The 19,646-nt window shown below is 41.9% G+C and overlaps 2 protein-coding genes across 2 annotated transcripts; both read right to left on the reverse strand.

The window, feature by feature from the left end:
* Positions 1-2,090: 2,090 nt before the first annotated feature.
* On the reverse strand, positions 2,091-14,687 carry LOC114436411 (G-protein coupled receptor 22-like). Its single transcript, XM_028406655.1, has 2 exons — positions 14,634-14,687; positions 2,091-3,818 (listed from the first exon to the last, which is right to left on the reverse strand). The coding sequence occupies exon 2, from the start codon at positions 3,705-3,707 to the stop codon at positions 2,163-2,165; it is 1,545 nt and encodes a 514-aa protein (XP_028262456.1). The 5' UTR covers positions 3,708-3,818; positions 14,634-14,687; the 3' UTR covers positions 2,091-2,162.
* A 1,210-nt stretch (positions 14,688-15,897) lies between these two features.
* Positions 15,898-19,050, reverse strand: cidec (cell death inducing DFFA like effector c). Its single transcript, XM_028406427.1, has 6 exons — positions 18,913-19,050; positions 18,640-18,708; positions 18,255-18,408; positions 17,977-18,126; positions 17,185-17,375; positions 15,898-16,371 (listed from the first exon to the last, which is right to left on the reverse strand). Exons 2-6 carry the CDS (start codon positions 18,690-18,692, stop codon positions 16,188-16,190), a joined length of 732 nt encoding a protein of 243 aa, XP_028262228.1. The 5' UTR covers positions 18,693-18,708; positions 18,913-19,050; the 3' UTR covers positions 15,898-16,187.
* Between the last annotated feature and the right edge of the window lie 596 nt (positions 19,051-19,646).

Consider the following 19,646-nt stretch of genomic DNA (forward strand, 5'->3'; position numbering starts at 1 on the left):
ATGTAATTTGAATTCAAATTATAATAAAATATATTTCATCACAGGCATTACTAGCAGTCCTATTATTCTAGTGCTGCTGAATTATCCTACTTTGCCCTGCAGGCTTCATCCCACATAGATGACCTTCTTTTTCCTATACTGCAGAGGTCTGTTGCGCCTCCCTCCCACGCAGCACAAAACCCACGCAAAAGTTTTCAAACAGCAGGCAGGCAGGAGAGCTCAGTGGGAGGAGCATGTGACAAACACTGCCAGGTATACATGCCCCATGCCCACAAAGGAGGGCATCCATACTGAACGTGGAGCACCCACTGAGCCTGTAAAAAAATGGCTTCACATGGGAAAGCATATAGCAGGATGAACGGTGATTTCAACACCAACTGTGGCAACACAATACTAAAATTAACACATACAAACGACACCACCCACTCAATATATTATTGGCTGCTTTCTGATAATAAATCAGCACATGCACAAACACAGTATACTGTGCAAACTCTTTGTTCTACACAGACCATAAGCGCTAGTGTGAGTAATAATGTATGTTCTGGTATGTTCATTACCTCAGATACAGGCGCATGTCTCCTTTGGTTCAGAGAGAATGATCATGTGAGGCACAGGGACAGAGCTTTACATTGTCCTCATGGTTTTCTCTCTAGTTAAATTTCATAATAGAAAATGTGCATTTATCACGGCTTTGCCCCAGGACGGGGCTTTTTTATGTGCAAAACACGATACAAACACGAGCACGCAAACACAGGCAGTCTTTAGTATTTTATAATTTATTGACGTAAATCACGATTTTGTGATACATTCACATAAAAACAACACCATGGATAAAACCTATAAAGATAGCATATTCTCGGTGTACAGAGAGTATAATATATATTTGTATTTTCCATACGTTTAGATTTATAAATGCATTGGTTGTGTGCGTGGTGTAAGTCACATGGCCCCAGTGTGAGCAGTGAGCACACGAGCAGGTAGAACAAAGTCAACAGCAAACACTAAGTCCTTTAAACCCAGCAATCTGTCTGAACACGGCTACAGTGACAGTCACTCTGTTGTTTGCAGGACAAACCCAGAGGATGAGCTGACCCCTGGGGAACACATGTCTGGGTGCTGACACAGAGATGAGGCAGCTGCAGCTGAGACACTCGTCTAATCTAAGAATCACACAGAGTGACTGCTACTGTAGATTTCACATGTAGTACATTCATATCTGGCCAGTATTTACATCATATACATGGATGTTCTCTCAGAAAGTATTGCATGCTTTTTGCATGCTAAACTGAGTCTAAAACAACAGACCTGCGATAAATACTATTTAAGGACACAACAGATGTACAGGTGTTTCAGGTGGTACTATACTGTGGTATATAGAAATATTCCCATGTTTACACTAATCTACAGTCAGCAGCCTTGTTAGCTTATTTTAGCATAAAAAGTGGAAACGGGGAAAAAAAACAGTAAGTTTGCAATACCAAACAAGATATTACACCATTTGATTATAAAGGAAAAAAAGGAATTGCATTTATATCAACAAGTGTTGCAAAAATCTTATGTAAACACTGTAACATTTGAATGTAAAATAACCGGTGAAGCTAAAGCATTTTATATTTCACACTTGAATTGTCCTCTGACATCTCTCTGTACACAGACACTCCTTAAACCCTTGAAGAAAGTCTAGACCTGAATTAAGGCAGACATACTATTAAATACATTCATAAAGTTCTTATTATTTTGTACATACATTAATGTGTTTCTCAACATTTTTAAAGCTGCCTTGGAGTTTTTGAGTAGGAGGCAGATTATATTTTCCGCGGGCTAAACACATTCTTTGGTGCCGTTACATAAGCACCACTATGAGAATGTGCAGCCCAATATGTAAATAGTCTTTATTCTTTTCACAAAGTGCAAATTATATACATACACGTGTATATGCGTGCCACAGTGACAACAACACCCTCCTTCCCCTACAGCCTGAGGTGAATATTAGTGGTGTTTTTCAGGGGCTCGCTGCTGGTGGTTAGATTAAAACATCTCCCATGGTGGAAATGTGTTTTTCACATTTCTTACACCGCCTTCTCGCATCAGTGACTTTTATAATGGAACACACCTGTGACTCTGTTCTGGTTTTTAATTATGACCCATGTGTTTCAGTTTTACAGGGCCTCTGCCAGACAGCGGTCAGTACCTTCGCTTGCTTCTAGCCGCACCTGTCGGCTGGTTTTCCTGTTCTCCACCCAAGAGTTGTGTATTACAGTGCCGCCCGGTGAAGGGTCAACTTGGAGCAGGGACACCACCCGCTTTTTAACCTTGGCACGGAGGGCACGGCGTAGTTTCTGTCGAGTGAAAGCGTAGAGCAGGGGGTGGGAGACAGTGGTACCATACGCAAGGGCAAGGAACCAGAGGCGTAGGCTGACCAGGACGTCACTGGGGCCAATGCCCAGAATCAGCATGTTGGTCACAGAAAGGGGAGCCCAACAGCCCAGGAAGGTTGTAATGATGATGAGGGACATCCTAAACACCCTTCTCTGGCGCTCTCTTCGATCTCTGTGTCGTCGTACTGCTCGCCGCAAGGCAATGATGGCTGACACAGAGGCATGGACACCCATGGAGGCTGGCATAGGAGTGGCAGCGCCTATGTCAGAGGTGACAAGTGGAGCGGAAGAGGACAGGGCAGGAGGGGAGGTAGCTGTTGGGGTGGGGGATGGGGATGGGATGAGAGGAGGATGGCTGAGCTGTTTGGTAGTGTCAATAGTACACTGCTCCCCTCCTGCTTCCCCACTATCACTCATTTTAAGTCCTGCCTTCCTCTTATTCTGTCTCTTGTGGCGCCCCCTGCAGGTAGGGCCCCTAAACCGCTGGCTCTTCTTTATGTGGGAGCCAATGCGAATGTTTAATGCTCTCAGTATTCTAGAATAGGTAAACAACATGACGGCCACAGTGGTAAAGAAGATGGGCACCTGCAGGATGAGATGGTAATACATACCCAGGCCCATGTAATGACCCTCATAGCCAACACAAAGGAGGGTCCGGTTCCGCCATGCTGGCACCACTGTGGCACTTGCGCCATGCGAGGACAAAGACAGGGGTGTCACCTGTCCTGTCTCCTGTGCTGCTTCTCCACTGGACCATTGCACCTCCAAGAATGGGATAAAAAACACAGCAACCGATGTGATCCAGACTGCAGCCAGGAGCAGTGCGGCCCTGCGCGTAGTCAGCAGCCGGTTGGCCGGTCGTACTGAGATGTCATACCTATCCAGGCTGATAACCAGGATGTTGACGGCTGTGGCGATACTGGCGAAGGTGACGCAGGCCTCGTGGAAGCTGCACAGTAAGGCCAGGTTTGGTCCTGGGGGCAGAAGTATGACCACCACAGTTAGAGGCACACACAGCACACACACCGCCACATCCAGCACGTGCAGGTTCACAGTCACCATGTTGCTCACTGAGTCCACCAGATTGGATTGAGAGCAGTAGAGCACCAGTACTGTCAGGTTGCTGCTGAAACCTAACACCAGCTCCAGCATAAGGAAGGCAGTGAGGGACACCTGGAAGCTCAAAGAGTATGGCATGTCCCATGACGCTGGAGTGCTGGATGAACCCCCAACTGCATCCTGCTCCTGAGGGACTCCTATTCCCTCCAGCCCGGCCGCTGTCCAGCCAGGGATGGCTGGGCCTGAGGTGTAGCTGCCAGTCTCCATGACGACCTCTCAGTCCTCATATATTGTGTCTGTCATACTGCTGATGAGCTCCCATGATGCACCAGGCTGAGCCTCTATGATGCAGGGATAAATAACAGCCTGGTGACAGCACTGGGGAGAAGGGAACACAACACGGACAGATGAGAAATGAACTGTGGAAGAGTAAATCAAAACACATTATTCTCTCTCTCAACATAACTGTGGATACCAAACACAAAGATTACTGTCTGTCTGTCTGTCTGTCTGCCTGCCTGCCTGCCTGTCTGTCTGTCTGTCTGTCTGCCTGTCTGTCTGTCTGTCTGTCTAATACATTTATCAACCCTACCACCTGCAGATTGAACAGGTGCATTATGCATCAAGCCCCCTTTGTCAGTCCCCTATCATTTTGGCTTAGCCACAGCTTGAGACGTGTACACAAGCTGTCTGAATCACAGGCCACCACAAGAGGCCATCATTAATGTGCACCAGAGCTCAGGGGAATGGCCAAATTGAATGAAGCTAAGTAATCAGACCAGCAGGCAATCAACTGGATCAGAAAACCACACATTCAGCAAGTTACACTAAATTGGTTATTCACTTCTCTCAACTGTAGCAGACCATGTGGTTTATTTAGAATATTTCTGGAGCCAAGGAAGCACATTCATCAAGTGTGGCCATGCCTTAGCCAGCTCGACTTTAAATAAATTCACTTCAGTGTCACCTCTGAAGAGTTCATTAGCTAAAATATTGTGGAAAACTATAAGAACAGCTGCAGAATACACCAGAGGCTATAGGTTATAACACCGACTGTAAGGCAGGTTTAAAGGGGCAGTTCACCCCAAAATAAATGTGTATTTCAGTTACAGAAATACATTGTCATATAGAATTACATTGTCTGTGGATTGTTTTGACCTGTAACCTGGTGATTTTTTTGAGATATTTACACGGTTTTTCAGATTGAGGCTCACAGAAGAAAACAATGTAGATGGATGAACAGGATAATATGAATATTAGATCTTAAGGTAAATCTCTTTCAACATTGTTGATTCTACCAAAATTATTTATTTATAATATACTAAAGGTCATTAAAAATGCCCACTTTTTTTAGAATATCCATGTGTGTTTACTTAAAAATCAAAATTGACTGTTCACACATTATTAGCACTCTGTCGTCCTGAAAATCCAGCTTTTTCTGTGGTCGACCATTAACCTTGCTGTAGCAAATTTGACTGTCTCAGAATAACCATTCCGAACCAAATCACATTATTCCGACTGCAACTCTATATGTAAAGCACAGACATGAGGATGGTAGCCTGCTGATCCTCTCATCTGACTCTCAGCAAGAAAGCAAATACACTGTAACAGAATGGGCTGAATTATGCTATGATGCAGCAGCAGGAGCAACAGAGAGATGGCTCTGAATCTGCTGCTGGAATTAAATCCTTAGGCATTGTTTGACCGGCTTGTTGTCTAAGGTGAGTCTAAACTGTACAGCTGATTTTCTGTAGACAGAGTTTGTGTTAGTTGTGTTTGTCAGGAGAACCAGTGTGAGGGGTTGACCTACAATCACACTTACCAGTTGCACTCACTGAATTATAGTCACTATTACAGTGCAAGAAGTTAGTGATGGGAACTTCAGTTACTGTAGTTGTTGTCCAACACTTATATGTACTCTAACAGGTGACCTGTGCTCCATTATAAATAGCATTACAAGAAGAATGTTATCTCTGTAAGGTTTACTACACCAGAGTATTTGGATCACAGATTCCAAGACGGCAAGCCTCTGTTGCTGAATGCAGAAGCCGTCATCGATGACTGTTGTTAGTCTCCACTGTTAAAGCCAGTCTAAACCAATATACACAGACGTAGCGTCCTGCTAAATTGACAGCTACAAGATGAAAGTCAGTCCATAAACCACATTCGCTTCTGATTGATTAGGGGATGGTAACTAATTGCACCTGCAGGAAATCAACTGAATGATTAAAATCACAGCTTCTCTTCACTTCAATGTCTGAGTGAAGATCTCAGCATTAAGTGCTTCCAGCATTTGATGACTAACCTTACTAGTCATGAGCTCAGGAACCGGACAGCGCAACAAATCAACTCCCAAATATCAACCGCTGCACAACTCCACTTTGGCAACAAAACATTTGGCTGAGTGATGGACTCATTTTCTCCCAGCTTCTGTTGCCATGGCAACCTCACTACAAGGCACTAGATTAATGAGGGCACAGGTACTATAGCGGTGAGGTGTGTGACACTGAGCTCTTTGGTGACAGTAAGGCAGTAGTGCAGTAGAGTTAAAGCATTGCTCAACTACAAAACAGAGAGATTAAAACAGTCCTGTGGGGGTAAAAAAGGAAGCAATATCATGGGTCTGTTAAATTATGAGTCAAATGTCAACAGTGAAGTGCAATGATAATGTAGTAATTGTTGAATCGAATAATGACTCGTCTGTTGACTTGTAGGTGTTCTGGTCTCTGTGGGTATTGTAAACAACAGAGTGTGGGAGGAAACAGAAGTCCCCTGGGATCAACAGCACTCTCCATTAGTGATGTGTCGGCCATGAACCAAACGGCTCTTAGGACTGGCTCTTTTTCCTCTGTTTTCTCTGCTGCACGTGATTGGTCAACTACACAATGTGTGGTCGCGCCTGGGTGTCTACACCGATCAGGTGGGGGGGGGGGGGGGGTACAGAAACAACACACACACACAAGAAAGAATCAGGGGGGAGGGAGACACAAACAAGCGAGAAAGAGAGAGAACAGCTGCTAAAGAGACAACACAATGGAAGGATGAGGATCTACAGGAAATTCTGAAAAATGTCTCATTTCAATTACATTGTTAGCGACTGTGAAGTTTGCAGGGTTAAAATCTCATATCAAGCAGCTGCACAGGCTCATTAGAACTGTACAGCCATCAGTGCAGTGAACCTGTGTGATTCTTCTTCTGTTGTTGCACTGAACAAATAGTTAAAATTGTATAGGCAATATGAGCTACATACAATCATCAGATCTTTTTGTCAAACTGACTTAAGTATTGTTTTTGTACTTTAAAATGTATTTTTTGTGTAGCCGATCCATAAAAACCATCTCTCTTAAAAGAGCCGAAATTCCCATCACTACTCTCCATTTAAAAATTCTCAGTGATATGGCTTTATGGAGAAAAGAGGATTTCTACAGCGCTGCTTAGTTCGTAAGGATATAGATTTGTAGTTTCATGACTATATCTGTAAGGGAAGTCTCATGGGGATGTAGGCAGAAATGAAAAGAGGGGCACTGGGGAGAGTAAAGTGGGGGGAAAAACATGAGGTCAGAAAAAAACAGAGTGAAGAATTGAATAGTGTACACGAGCACAGCCCTGCAGCCACTTTGCTCAACTCGTGTTGGAGGTTTCCAGCTGCTCAGATCATGACCAGACTGTCTGATTGCCACCAGGGTAACAAGGGTTTAGATGGAGAATGGAGGGAAATGGAAATATAGATTTTTTGGGCTGTATGCTGGATTCTTGGCTTAAAAGGGGGCATGCATCACCTGGAACGCCTGAAATGCCTGCTGGAGAGCAGGAGACAGATTAAAGCAAGCAGTAAGGGGAGGAAGTAGAGAAGAAGGGTGAACCAGAGGCACTGGTAAACAAGATGTCCCAGGGAGCAGAGGTGGCAGTTTTTTCCGCTCTACAGTCTTACATCAGCCTTTCTCTAACTGCTTCTGGTTTCCTTAGTTGCCTTTAGTCCCCAAAAGACTGCTTCAGTCCCAAAAGACTCATGATTGCCTGAGTGAAAAGCTGCATGATGACTGCACAGGTTACACGTATAGAGCAGAATAGGTGGACAGATATTGCCAATCATAAAATCACAGCAGAAAAGCAATCTAGTCATGGAATGATTACACTGGGGCTGTGCTACCCTGGCTGTAATGGTTTGGCTGCTGCGCTGAGTCTATTTTTAGAAGTTATATTATTAGTGAAGGTATATATGTCCAGTTGAAATACTCCAGTAACATAGATTTTTTAATGCACAACAGAAGTAGAGATCAACCATGATCTGGATACAAAACTCAGTCAAAAAAGATCAATGCAATGTTTCACTCTGTTAAACAGCAAAGTGTTAAGAATCACCTCCCACCGCAGGATGAGTGGCTGAGGTTAAAGTCATCTTTGTTCATTTCAAAATCCAGATAATACTTGGGCATAAAGCACCACCACTCCTGGTAACTAGCTGTGTGTCAAAGGTGGTTTGCTAATTAAGTCGCCTGCGAGTGGAAGACGCTCACCAGGCAGTGCTGCAGGTGTGTGTGACCATTTCCGTGCTTTGCAGACGGCACTCAGATTCTGACTCACACTGAGAGCCAAGAAATGGTCATTACAAGGTGATGCATGTGATAAGTGGTTGTACAACACCTTCTCCTTTTAAACTGCCAATACTACATTGGGGTCAAGTTTCAGTGTCTTAATACAGCAATCTAATTTACAGGCTTAAATCCATCATTAAGGAATAAATTAGTGGGTAATAAAAACCTGTTTTACACCCGGTAAGTACTATTTTGTAATCTCTATTATGGATGGTAAATAAAGATGGATGAACCATCCATACTGTTATAATAGCTTTTCAGAAGAGTTGCTCCAAATGTGAGAGGCTCTGGCCATCATCATCTTGGCAGTGCCTCACTTCACTTAATTCCTCATTAATCCTAATATGGACAGAGCAGCTCATAATCTGACATGACACCCAGCTGACGCTCAAAGTGGTCACTCCCTTAAAAATCTGGTTTCATTTTGGTTTCTTTTGTACCCGACACTTCTCCTTCTTCTTTTTTGATTTAAGGCAGACTAGATGCATCTACGGCATATTGCTGCCCAAAGTACCCAGCTCTAATCATGTTTATTTCTGATGAAAAGACATTGGAGGTCAGTAGGGACTGACCTGTTTTTAGAGTAGCCATTAGAAGAACTGCAGTTTTTGGATTGTATTGGCTTCATTCCTCAGGCTGCTGCTTTGGTCTTTGTGCCATACATGGAAGTCCGGTCCCAACACAATACCATAAAGTCCAATACTGTATTAACCAAAATAAATGTCCAATAATAATGGATTAAAATCTGCTGTCTGTGGCTGTGACATTCTTTCCTATATACTAATTCCTCTGTCCATATTTTGTGATTTGATAATCAACAGATCTAATTCTTGGTCATATTTGGATAAATGTAAGGTCTGATATTTGCAGTGTAATATGCCTACATTTACACATATGCACATGTAAACTAGTTCATTTTATTCTGCACACATCTGGATGCTAAACCCTAGTACTTTATTTTTGATTCAATTAGAGTGTCCCTATCTATTGTTTGTACGCATTTGAGCACCATTTAGATGTAAATTGTTGTTTTAATGGGTTATTTTTTATGTGACCTTTTTGTGGTGCTTGTTTTGTTCTGTGTGATCCTGTTTAATACTCTAGATTTCTAAAGCTTTGCCATCCGTTTCTTAGGTTTTTAACTGTTATTTTATTTCATATTAACTTAACACCACACAAGACGACAGTGCAGAGACTGTAATGCAGCTAGTCATGTCATGTTTTCAGCAGACAGAAACCTGCACAGTGTTTTTATTATCACTAATGGACAGTCCAGCTAACAGTTGAAATGAAAGAATTTAGACCTCTTCCCTCAGCGTGTAGAAAGTCATTCTGGGAAATGTAAATCAAAGCATGTAAAGAAACACACAAAACAATGGCGGAACCCTAGAGGCTAATCTGGCAATATAATAGATATATTTTCATTCCAGCAGTGCATCAAAGCCTCGGCAGGGAGGTCAGTTCAGAGTTATACACACCCATCCAGAGCCATTGCTTTTCACACACACATAAGTGACGCTCTGCAACCTTTTCCCCTCTGGCGTGGGAAGTCAGTAAGAGATACTGTATTGCATGTATAATTGAATGTCTATAGACACATCAGCATTTCCCAGAAGCAAGAGCACAAAAGATTAAAAAGATGAATGGCAGTGAGGATAATCTTGCTTATTCCTGTGAGACAAGCTGATGTAACAGGTTGTCAAAATGGCGTAGCTGGCGGGAGGGTGAAAAAACCTGAATGGAAAATCTGTGTTAATGTAAGATTTTACTGGAATACCGTATGATGTGCAACTAAAGGTTTATGGTTGTAAAATGTTTGATTTCACAATGGAGCATAGAGTGTCTACAAACCTCACAAAATGGCTATTATAAGAGTTTAAACTATTTGGTTCAACATTTGAAAATAAAAAAGCTTAATTTGTTTTTCTCATGTGTAGGACTCAGCAGGAAGTGAATCAGCTCAGTCACATGTCTCAAAATACACAGAGAACACTGAAATACATGTTCTATGACTTAAAACTTAAAAAATGTTTAAAACCTTTATCATATTGGTATCCAGTCCTCCTCAATACACCACAGCTGATCACTAATGCAAAGATTAAATTTGCCTAAGTGAGGACACAGATAACCTGGACACTGGATGCATTTTTGTTCATACGACTTTTTCTCCAGGGAGATCAATATTTACAGGGAATGTTACATTATATTATTTGAAAAATATTATTATGTTAAATAATTGGACTGATAGCAAACAGCTTCTTCTCAAATTCAGGGTTTGTTTATGGTTATGTGGATGAACCCTGTGTGCAACCTCTGAGGAGTCATGATGAGGTTAACATTTATGCACCAAAAATGAATACTTGCTACATAAAACATATTGATTCATAGCTTTGAAGCAGAAAATAAACACATTCTTGCTTTAAAAAAAGACCAATGAAAATAAAAATGTTCTCTCAATAATGGGCAATGTGCAATGTAGACCCCACTACTACAATCTAACATTTTAATGAGGTCTTCTCCACATCTGAGCTCATGATGTCAGCAAGCATCACTAATTAGTTCCAAACTTTTTCTACAAATTAAGCCAGAAGTGTGCTTTTCTCACTAATATTTTTCTCTTCTTCTACTCATGTGTGTTGACCTGTATGCCCTATCCTAAAGAATCACATAACTGTTTGAATAATATCAGGGTTTCTTCATTAGGATGCAAAGTTATGCAGCGAGGTGCTTGAAAATCTAATCAGACAGTTGAGTCAACCGGAGGAAGCTGTGGGGAAGGTATGACGGTTCTGTCACAGGCTGATGCTGAGAGAGATAGATGTCACGGGGGGACGTGAAAGCTGTGTGTGGACATTTAATGGTTTTTTAATCAGTGCATTAAAAAATAAATCAAAAAGGACAATATCCACCTTGCCTGTCTGGACCTCAGGAATCTGATCAGTCCCCATTTTGTGCCAAAAAGGCAGCTTCAGTCACTTGTCATGGCAATCCTACCACAAAGCTAGTGGAGCTTTGATTCTCAGCAAATATTACCCAGGACAATGCAGTGCACAAGACGAAGAAAAGAAATGACAGCAATCAAGCCTGAGATTCTGCAGTCTGAGGGGGTGAACAACAACAAAACAGAAAGGCTGGAGCCAACATGAGAACACAGAACATGTACAAAACTGTCTGTACAACAAAAACCCACCAGCATGTGTGTGCTCGTGTGTCTCGTCTGTGTGTGCGTCTGTTTGTCCGTGTGTGCACGCACAAGTGTAAATGGACTCCCTATTGAGACATCATGCTGTTATTTGAGTGCTCTCTCCAGTCACTGTGCCATGAAGAGAAAAATGTCATGTCAGAGCAAAACGTTTGCAGGCCACTGCTCATCCTCAGCACAATTGGCCCAAGACAGCAAGACAACACACATCTCTTATTACTCCACGTACACACACATGCCCAGTCACGCACACAGTTGTAGAACAGGACACCTGCTGAGTCTACAGTGAGCGGCCATGCAGATGTAGTAGGTGAAAGCAGAGCAGATGAAAGGCTGGAGTTTATTGCAGTGCTTCAGATGTAAGAGATTATTTCTATGCCAGCAGATAAACAGATAAACGCATAATAAAATACAAAAACAATGCAGGATCCTTGAGTGAACCTGCTGCCCTAACATGTCAAGACTTTGACCTTTAAACGTGAGGACACCAAAACAGTAAAGTGCTTCAAGTATTGTACACATTTAAGCTCATACCTTAATAGGCAGATATGACAAATGTGTGCACAGTGAAAGGCAGATGAGTTCATTTGACAACAATTCCACTCAGTGGACCTAACCTGAAACCATGAGAGTGCAGTTCACAAACAGACACCAGAAGTGAGTCAGTCAGTTGGTGGATACACAGAGGTCATGTGCAGGTCATTGGAATATTAATCATATATCACCTTTCCTCCTGATGATGGGCTGGGTAAATTAATAATACATTAATGCTAATTAATGCATTATTAATGCTTCTGACATGGGACACGCTAAGTGCACATAAACGAACTGCCATTTCCCTTCTAGGTTAACACTGTAGTGTAAAAAATTACATTTACAGCTGTAAAGAGTCTGGCCATATTCTGTCCTATTGTTGCAGTAAATTGAAGAGATGTCGTGTTGTTGTTTGTCCTGCATACTGTGTTTGATAGAGGCAAATCCCAGCGTGGTATGTTGAGCAGTTTTTTCCTGCTGATCTAAAAGTTGAACTGAAATTTAAATCCAGGCAGGTGTTAAAATAAAACAGATAAAAATACAAAACTAACAGCATGATTGTGCACATGTTGAATGCAAAAATTGATAATTGCTTGCTTGCTGCCCAGCAGGACTTGTGATATAGACAAAAAGAGCAAAAAAAATAAGTTTTTGCTCTCCACAAAATGCATTCCACATAAAAACATTGTACATCACAAAATATGTATAAATGCTGACTCCAGCCTCACTGCTGTGTAGTGAGAGGGTCAGAGGTCAGCTTTACTCTGATTGGTTTATTGACCTACTGTCCAAGGTTGATTTTACAACTTTTAATTATGGCTGTCGTTGAAGCTGCATTCATACTTTCTTTGCCAGAATCTAGTTTATCCTTTCTGTCCAGGTCATAAATATTTTAGCTCATTTCATAATGCATACTGGAAAAAGCAATCAAGAGAAAAAAAAACTGCAGAGTGCCTCAGCTATGAAGGAGCAAACAAGCAAACATCAGTTTTTTCCAACTTCTTTCTAAAGACTCATCTTTAATGTATGTTTATCTTTCTATGACAGCTTCTGAATAATAGGGAGATAACGCCTAGCACCACTGACCAGAATACACTGTGCACTGGGAAACAAATACATTATTCAGGCAGACATTCTGAACGGTAGATGGGCAATTCAGGTTTGAACAAAGATTCTGGGCTCTCACTGAGGGCCTTTATGTTGTCCTGTTACCTGAATTATTTATTTGCAGAAATGAAATAAGGACCTGAAATAGCCAGCTGTTGAAAACCTAAGCTAGGGGAGAAAGGAGGAAAGGTGTAGAAGAGATAAGAGAGAGGGGGGGCAGATGTGGGACAGAACGCCACATGGTGAAAACTGATGATGTTACTTAACTTTACAAGGAGGCAATTAGAAGACAGTTAATCCACTTTGGAGCAGCCACACACACACACACACACACATGGCTTCCTGTCTCCATGTGTCCAGCAGGACTTGGTTTTCCTCCTTCATGTTCATAATCAAAGCCATGAACACACAGCTCAGACCAAACGCTTTCATCAAGACTTCTCCCTTTTTCTCTTCGCTTTCCTCCACCTCCACACTGTTGTCAGCGACCCCTCCCTTCTCTGTTCCTCCTCATCTCGCCTGCTGTGTCTTACTTATTTCACTTTCACAGACTTTCTTCATCCTCTGTGTATCCATCTTTTTGGTTGTGTTGTTCTTTAATAAATAGCTGCTCAGGAACTGCACCATGCAGCATGTGGATCATGGGAAAGAATGGATTTGTCTACTGGGTTCTGTCATGGCACAGTGCAGCAGCATATTGTCCCATTTGGCAGAACTCTAATGGACACTAGGGGCTAATTATTTACAATGTCAATTTATGTATGGATTTCTTAGTCTTAGAATGTTTTGGTCATGACTAAGGGTTAAATTTACAAACATAGAAAAGGATTTATGAATCTTGCTGGATGTCATGTTTCATAACATGGACTTTTATATAACAGTAAGCGTATACTTTAAACTAAGGTAAAATGTGCATACCTAATAACTTTTATGGCAGGATCTCTTCCTAAGGAGAGAGCCCTGCTCGGCAGTAAAAGGACCCTTGCGGGCAGCGAGAACAGAGGTGTTTAGGGCATTTTTCAGATATTTTAAGGCATGTTTGTCCTCTAGGCTGTTGGCACGCACCGCAAAGCATCGCAAACACACACACAGTATCCAAACAGGCAGCCGCACTTTGATATGAACGGTGAGATGTTTCCAGCGGACTGTAGAGAGGACTCCCTCAGGAGCGTGGGAGAAATACACAGCCTCGGAGCCCGTAAATGTGTCAAGCACCTATACTCCCACACACACACAGCCCGAGGTTTCTATTAAAACCCAGAATCCTCTGCTAAATCGATATTTCGTGTTGCTCTTTGTGCCAAACAGCACGCGGACTGATGCGCAATTCCACAATTTTTATACGCACCTCAAAGAAAAGCCAGGCTTCTGTCAAACGTAAAGTTTTTATAAAGACCTTAATCAATCTTTATAAATATTTGGTTAGCAAACCAAACGAAATGTTACAGTTTTGCATAAAAACATGTTGCATAAAAGTCAAACCAAAGCAATTGCAAAAGTTAATTAGGCTTTTCAATATGTCAATCTAAGCCTATGTAAACATCACTAATATTAAAACAGATAAATACAGTCAGTTATTAAAGGTAATGAATAACTGGAATGTTTGAGGCTGCCTGCCTGCCAACAGCTTTTCAAGCGCTGCGTATTTTACACAAAATTATCTTCTTCAGACAAACGTCCGTGCAAATAACAGATTAATTAAAAATTAAAATAGACTTATTTCATTTTTTCAGTTTTTTAAAACTGTATTCTTACCTCCTATCTGCGCTCAGTGATCCATGCCCGCAGCCTCTGTGCGCGTTGATGAGAAGCGTCCTTTCAGTCCCGTCCTGTGGTGCGTAGCAGCCGGATCATGCTCAGCAGCAGCTCCAGCAGGGAGCACTGGCAGCACCCACAGCTTTCAGTGGGACGGACAAACGACTGCACTGTCCGCAGGCAGAGCTCTGACTCCTGCTGGATCCACGGAGAGGACCCTGCGGACAGGAAAACACACTTTAAACAGATAGAGGAGGGAGGGGACATGTACCAAGGTCATTTAGATTGAAGCTCCAGACTTGTTGGTTGTCTTTGTGAAGCTACTTTAAAACCCCAGCATGAACTTTTCTTTCCTAGAACCTTTCTCTAGACATATTCAAATTGGTACAAGCACTGATTTAAAAAAACATTTGTTTGTGTGATTGTCAGGAGCAATCAAATGAAGTTTGTCTTGAGTAATTGTTTAATTTAATTTGGAATAAAAGGTTTGAATCAACGTTTTAATCAACATTCAGGTCAATCAGCAAAACAAATATTACTTTAATGCAGCATCTGCACACACAGACAGACACATTCAACATGCTGACAAGTGAACTGACTTCCATCAGAATACAGGTTATTTCATGGCTACATGGGTCACAGCATGTGGATTAAAGCATGAGCTCCTTTCAGTTAAAACATGGGAACAGACCAGTGTTCATTATTGTGCTGCAGGAGTGCAGTTAGTTCACAAATTAATAAGAGACATCAATTTATTTCATGTTATATTTAAATATACACTTTATTCTTGACTGCTACAGAAACATCAAGAGACCAGTGGACGACAACAGACCATTGTGTCACTCCACCTACAGGATCCATGCTACAGACATGTATCTTCTCTGGGGTCAATTTGGATAAAATCCATGCGGCTTTTGCTTCCACCTTCCTCAACAGCATGGTAAAATTGGCACTTCTGCCGCCAGCTGAAACCATCACCTCTCTCTGTTTAATAGTTTGCTTCCGTGCCCCTCGCCCCCTGCAGCTGCTGGCTCTATCCCGTTCCCTCGTTCTCTTCCTCTGGTTTCTTCAGACGGAGGCAGACTGCAGCTGACAGGACAGTGCAAGCCAGGGGACAATTAGGGAAGCGTGGGAGAGACAGCTGGACCTGTTGCCAATTACATCGACTGTGATCAGCAACCACACACACATAGTCAGACTAATGGGCTCACACTGAACGCACTCGTGAATCTACTGTATTCAAAACTAAATAGACTTTGAGGAATGGGAGAAATAAAAAAGCTTATTTTATTTATTATGTCTGCATAGGCAAAGTTACAAAGTGGTAAGTCAAAGTGCTTTCTGAGTAATAACTCGTGGTGTTGGCTTCTGCATACATATGAGGCAAAAAAAGAAAATGTAACAGAGCAACAAGAAAAGTGACAGTGACATAAGGATGGGTTGCCAAACTACACTAGAAACTGTTTTATGATCAGGAGTAGACCACTGGCTTTATCCACATCATGACCTAAATCTAGTGAGAAGACAAATGTCTACTCCAACACTGTTAGTCCATCATCTGTGGGAGGTCTTTCCCAGCAACATGCTTTGCAGCTGCCTGATCCTGCCTTCCTGTGGCAGCGCCAGGCTCTTCTCCGCTCGCTCGTCCTCCTCCAGCAGCTGCTCGATGTAGCAGGAGGAGCCCAGCAGGATGTGGCCTGTGGCCTGCATAGAGAAAATGGTCCAACGCAGAGCCTCCCTGGAAGCACAGCACAAAAGAAAGAGCATAAAAATTATGAGTTATTCTCATTTAGAAAAACAAGACACAAACATAGCATCATCAACATGAGATAGACACAATGTTTTAGATGATAACTTGTGTTTGCTGACTTTTGTTAACCTCATAACCCTTCATCAGATTTTACATGTGCTTAATAGGCTGTCTGTCCACATAAGGTATGTTTTATATAATATACATCCAATTCTAACATGGCAGCTTATGAGAAAAATGACAGGAATGATGGGTAATAATCACAACCTCACATGGTCACTTCTGACACTGAGTGCATTTCATAAAGCTGAAATTGAAGACCTCTCAAACCTCTTCCACTGGAATGTGAGCATGATATATTAAGTCTGCAAAATGTAATCCTCTTTGATCGAGGCTCCATGCCAAAGCCGAAAACCAGCACATCTCAGCAGTGATGACATAACTCCTACCAAAAATTAATCTCAGTAAAAATCTAGCCTCTGTTCTTCTGTGATCTGACCATTTCACCACCCACACAGGTATGCATAGTCAGATATCACTCCACAATTTACACATCAATCGCTGCTGTTACAATATTGTAAAAAAAAAAAAAAAAAAAAAAAAAAAAAAAAAAAACTGTTAAAGGGTAATTCACTGAAATTGTTTTTCGTCTCTAACTGGATTAAAGTATTACGATATGCCCAAATGATGTTTGGGTAAAGTCACCAGTGCTTTTCGAGGTAAAAATAAAAAGAGACAATTCACTTACATAATTCAACACAAATGCATAAAAATATCAGAACATTCTGCAGCCTCACTCACTTCAGTATACTTTTGGCAGCGTAACAACGCAGGTCGTAGGACACCGAATAAGCACCGTACAGGGTTGCTTTCACATTCAGACAGCCAATAAAATCTTTGGGGTTGTTCTTGTACAGGTCAAAGGTCAGCTTGGCCACATCTGTCCTGTACTGCGGCCTGCAGTTGCTGAGCTGACCTCTGGAGGGGCTGTTCTGTGGGGTGACAGGAAGAGAAACACACTCAGTCACTTGGCCCAACACACACACAGTTACAAAGTTCCTACCCATGATAACATGCAAGGTAAATGACAGTGTGACAAGGTCAGTGTAAGGTCTCCAACAGTAAACAGAAAAGGGGTGGGGGAACGGGGTACAAATTATCAAAAGTACCACTTTCTATGGAAATTAATTGCTTTTGGGCACACATTTAATGACATCCATGAGTCTGATTAATATTCAACGTCTGCCCTTCTTTATTCTCCGAAAATTATGAAGGAAGAAACTAATCTCTCGTGTTCATCCTGCGTTCAGCCTCTGCACAATAACTGACATATTACTCTGCTATTCAGTTTGAAGGATAAAAACATTACACTGATCACTCAATGTATTGTTCTTCAGACCACAGACTCATGCATATTAATGGCTGCTGCATTAAAGAAAAAGAGTCTGTGTGTATCAAAAAATCATAAGCATAACAAATACTGAGTAAATGGAGACCATCAGTATGTTAAGCTGTGTGCCTGCCATGTAGAGAGAGAGAAAACTGATCAACGGTGCCATCTACTGGTCATTGTGGAAAGAGTCAAATACATACAGGGTGTTGGGTCCACTTCTCTCCCTTCTCCAGGACCATGAGAACAGTGTTTTCTGTCAGTGTCTGGAAGAACTCCTCCATGTCCACACCGGTGCCATCTTCATCCAGCACCAACGCACTGACACACTGCACACCGAAGGAGTCGCTGACCTGAGAGCGGACAGGGGCAGAAAACAAAGAGTAAGAGCGCTGCTGGCTGTAGATCATGAGGCTGGACAGGCATCTGTCAGATTCTTTGTTGTTCCACCTGACCCCTTTCAGCATCTCACATCACTCACCTTGTCCATCAGGTCGTCAAGCGTGTCAGCCATGATGCCCTTTTTCACACTGCGGTCTGCATTTGTGACTCTAAAGGGCTTCGACCGAGGAGCTCGGCCCGACAGCAGCTGCTGGGTCATGGAAGTGCTGGCTGAGACGCTGGCTGATACACACCTGAAAACAATATAATACAATTTAAGGAGGACATAATGCATAAAACACCATGTTATCGTTTTCCATGTCCTGCAGTGGAAATGTGGTAGAATCTGTTTAGTATGTTGAGCCAAAAGATGCAATCTGGTAACTCATGAGACAAGCTTTATCTGGCTAAAATCAGTGCCCTTTCAACTTAGACATTCTTATATGAACTAGGTGGACAAGTAGGAACTGTTACTGTGCTCTTACTTGGAGATGGTCGTTGGAGTCAGAAGGCTGAGAGACTTCATTGCATAATCCATCTGAGAACACCTCCACCTGCAGATAGCAATTTTTAAACCTTATCTACAAATCAGCCACAGGCCTCAGTAGCTTTAACTGAATGTAAATATACACTTCAATGTCTCGGTGACATGCCAAAATAAAAGTAGGACATATCCATATATTTATCCATGTGTGTAAAATAAATCCTTCTAAATCAATGAACAATTTTTAAAAAATGTCGCAAAAATGACATTTTACCAGCTCTCGTTTGAATATAATCCGTACGGTGGTCTCTGTTGCTCAAGCGCAGCTCCTATCTCTGTTTAGAACAGCCTCAGCGATTCTGTACACACTCTTCTCTCGCTGCTGCTTTTTGCACCACTTGGTCATTGAACTTTGTCCTGATGACTGTTGAGCTGGTTGCAATTATCAGCTTTATTGAGAAACTCTGTACAGACACTCCCACTGACCCTCTATCCAGTTTGTCATGTGTATGTAGAAACAATTAACATGAGCACCAGCAACACCTTCACTATAGTATGAGAACATACATTACAGATTAACCAGGATGTTAAAAGGGGGAAGTAATTAAATCCAACAAACAAAGGGGATTTTATATCACAAGCAAATTCTGGGATTTCCGATTATAAGACAAGAAAATACATTTCAACAGTGTCAAATGATTAAAAAAAAGTACATCTTTATGTGCTTGTGAGTGAAAGTTAAGTAATCCAGGCCTACGTGACCGATTATTACTGAAGAGCAAAACCGGAAAAACCCCTAAATTAAGTCATCGTTCAATGTTCAGCACATGTTATCATACACCATTGTGGTGTGACAAGGAGTGCCCAGACGTCACTTGGTGTTACACACCTTAACCTACAGGTAGACTGTCATCAGCTGTGTACATTGGATAAAGCACACCTAACTATGTATATCAATTAAATTAATACAAGAAAACTACTTTTTTCTCTAGTTCTTTGAACCCATTT

Source organism: Parambassis ranga, chromosome 5, assembly GCF_900634625.1.
Source record: "Parambassis ranga chromosome 5, fParRan2.1, whole genome shotgun sequence".
Taxonomy (NCBI): Eukaryota; Metazoa; Chordata; class Actinopteri; family Ambassidae; genus Parambassis; species Parambassis ranga.

What these genes read in the sequence shown, in the direction of transcription:
- cidec (XM_028406427.1), bottom strand. Translation starts at nt 18,692, where the DNA reads ATGGATTATGCAATGAAGTCTCTCAGCCTTCTGACTCCAACGACCATC. An exon ending in TTGACGACCTGATGGACAAG is followed by an intron (nt 18,127 to 18,254) that starts GTGAGTGATGTG and finishes GTCCGCTCTCAG; the next exon opens with GTCAGCGACTCCTTCGGTGT. An exon ending in GCTGCCAAAAGTATACTGAA is followed by an intron (nt 16,372 to 17,184) that starts GTGAGTGAGGCT and finishes CTGTGCTTCCAG; the next exon opens with GGAGGCTCTGCGTTGGACCA.
- LOC114436411 (XM_028406655.1), bottom strand. Translation starts at nt 3,707, where the DNA reads ATGGAGACTGGCAGCTACACCTCAGGCCCAGCCATCCCTGGCTGGACA.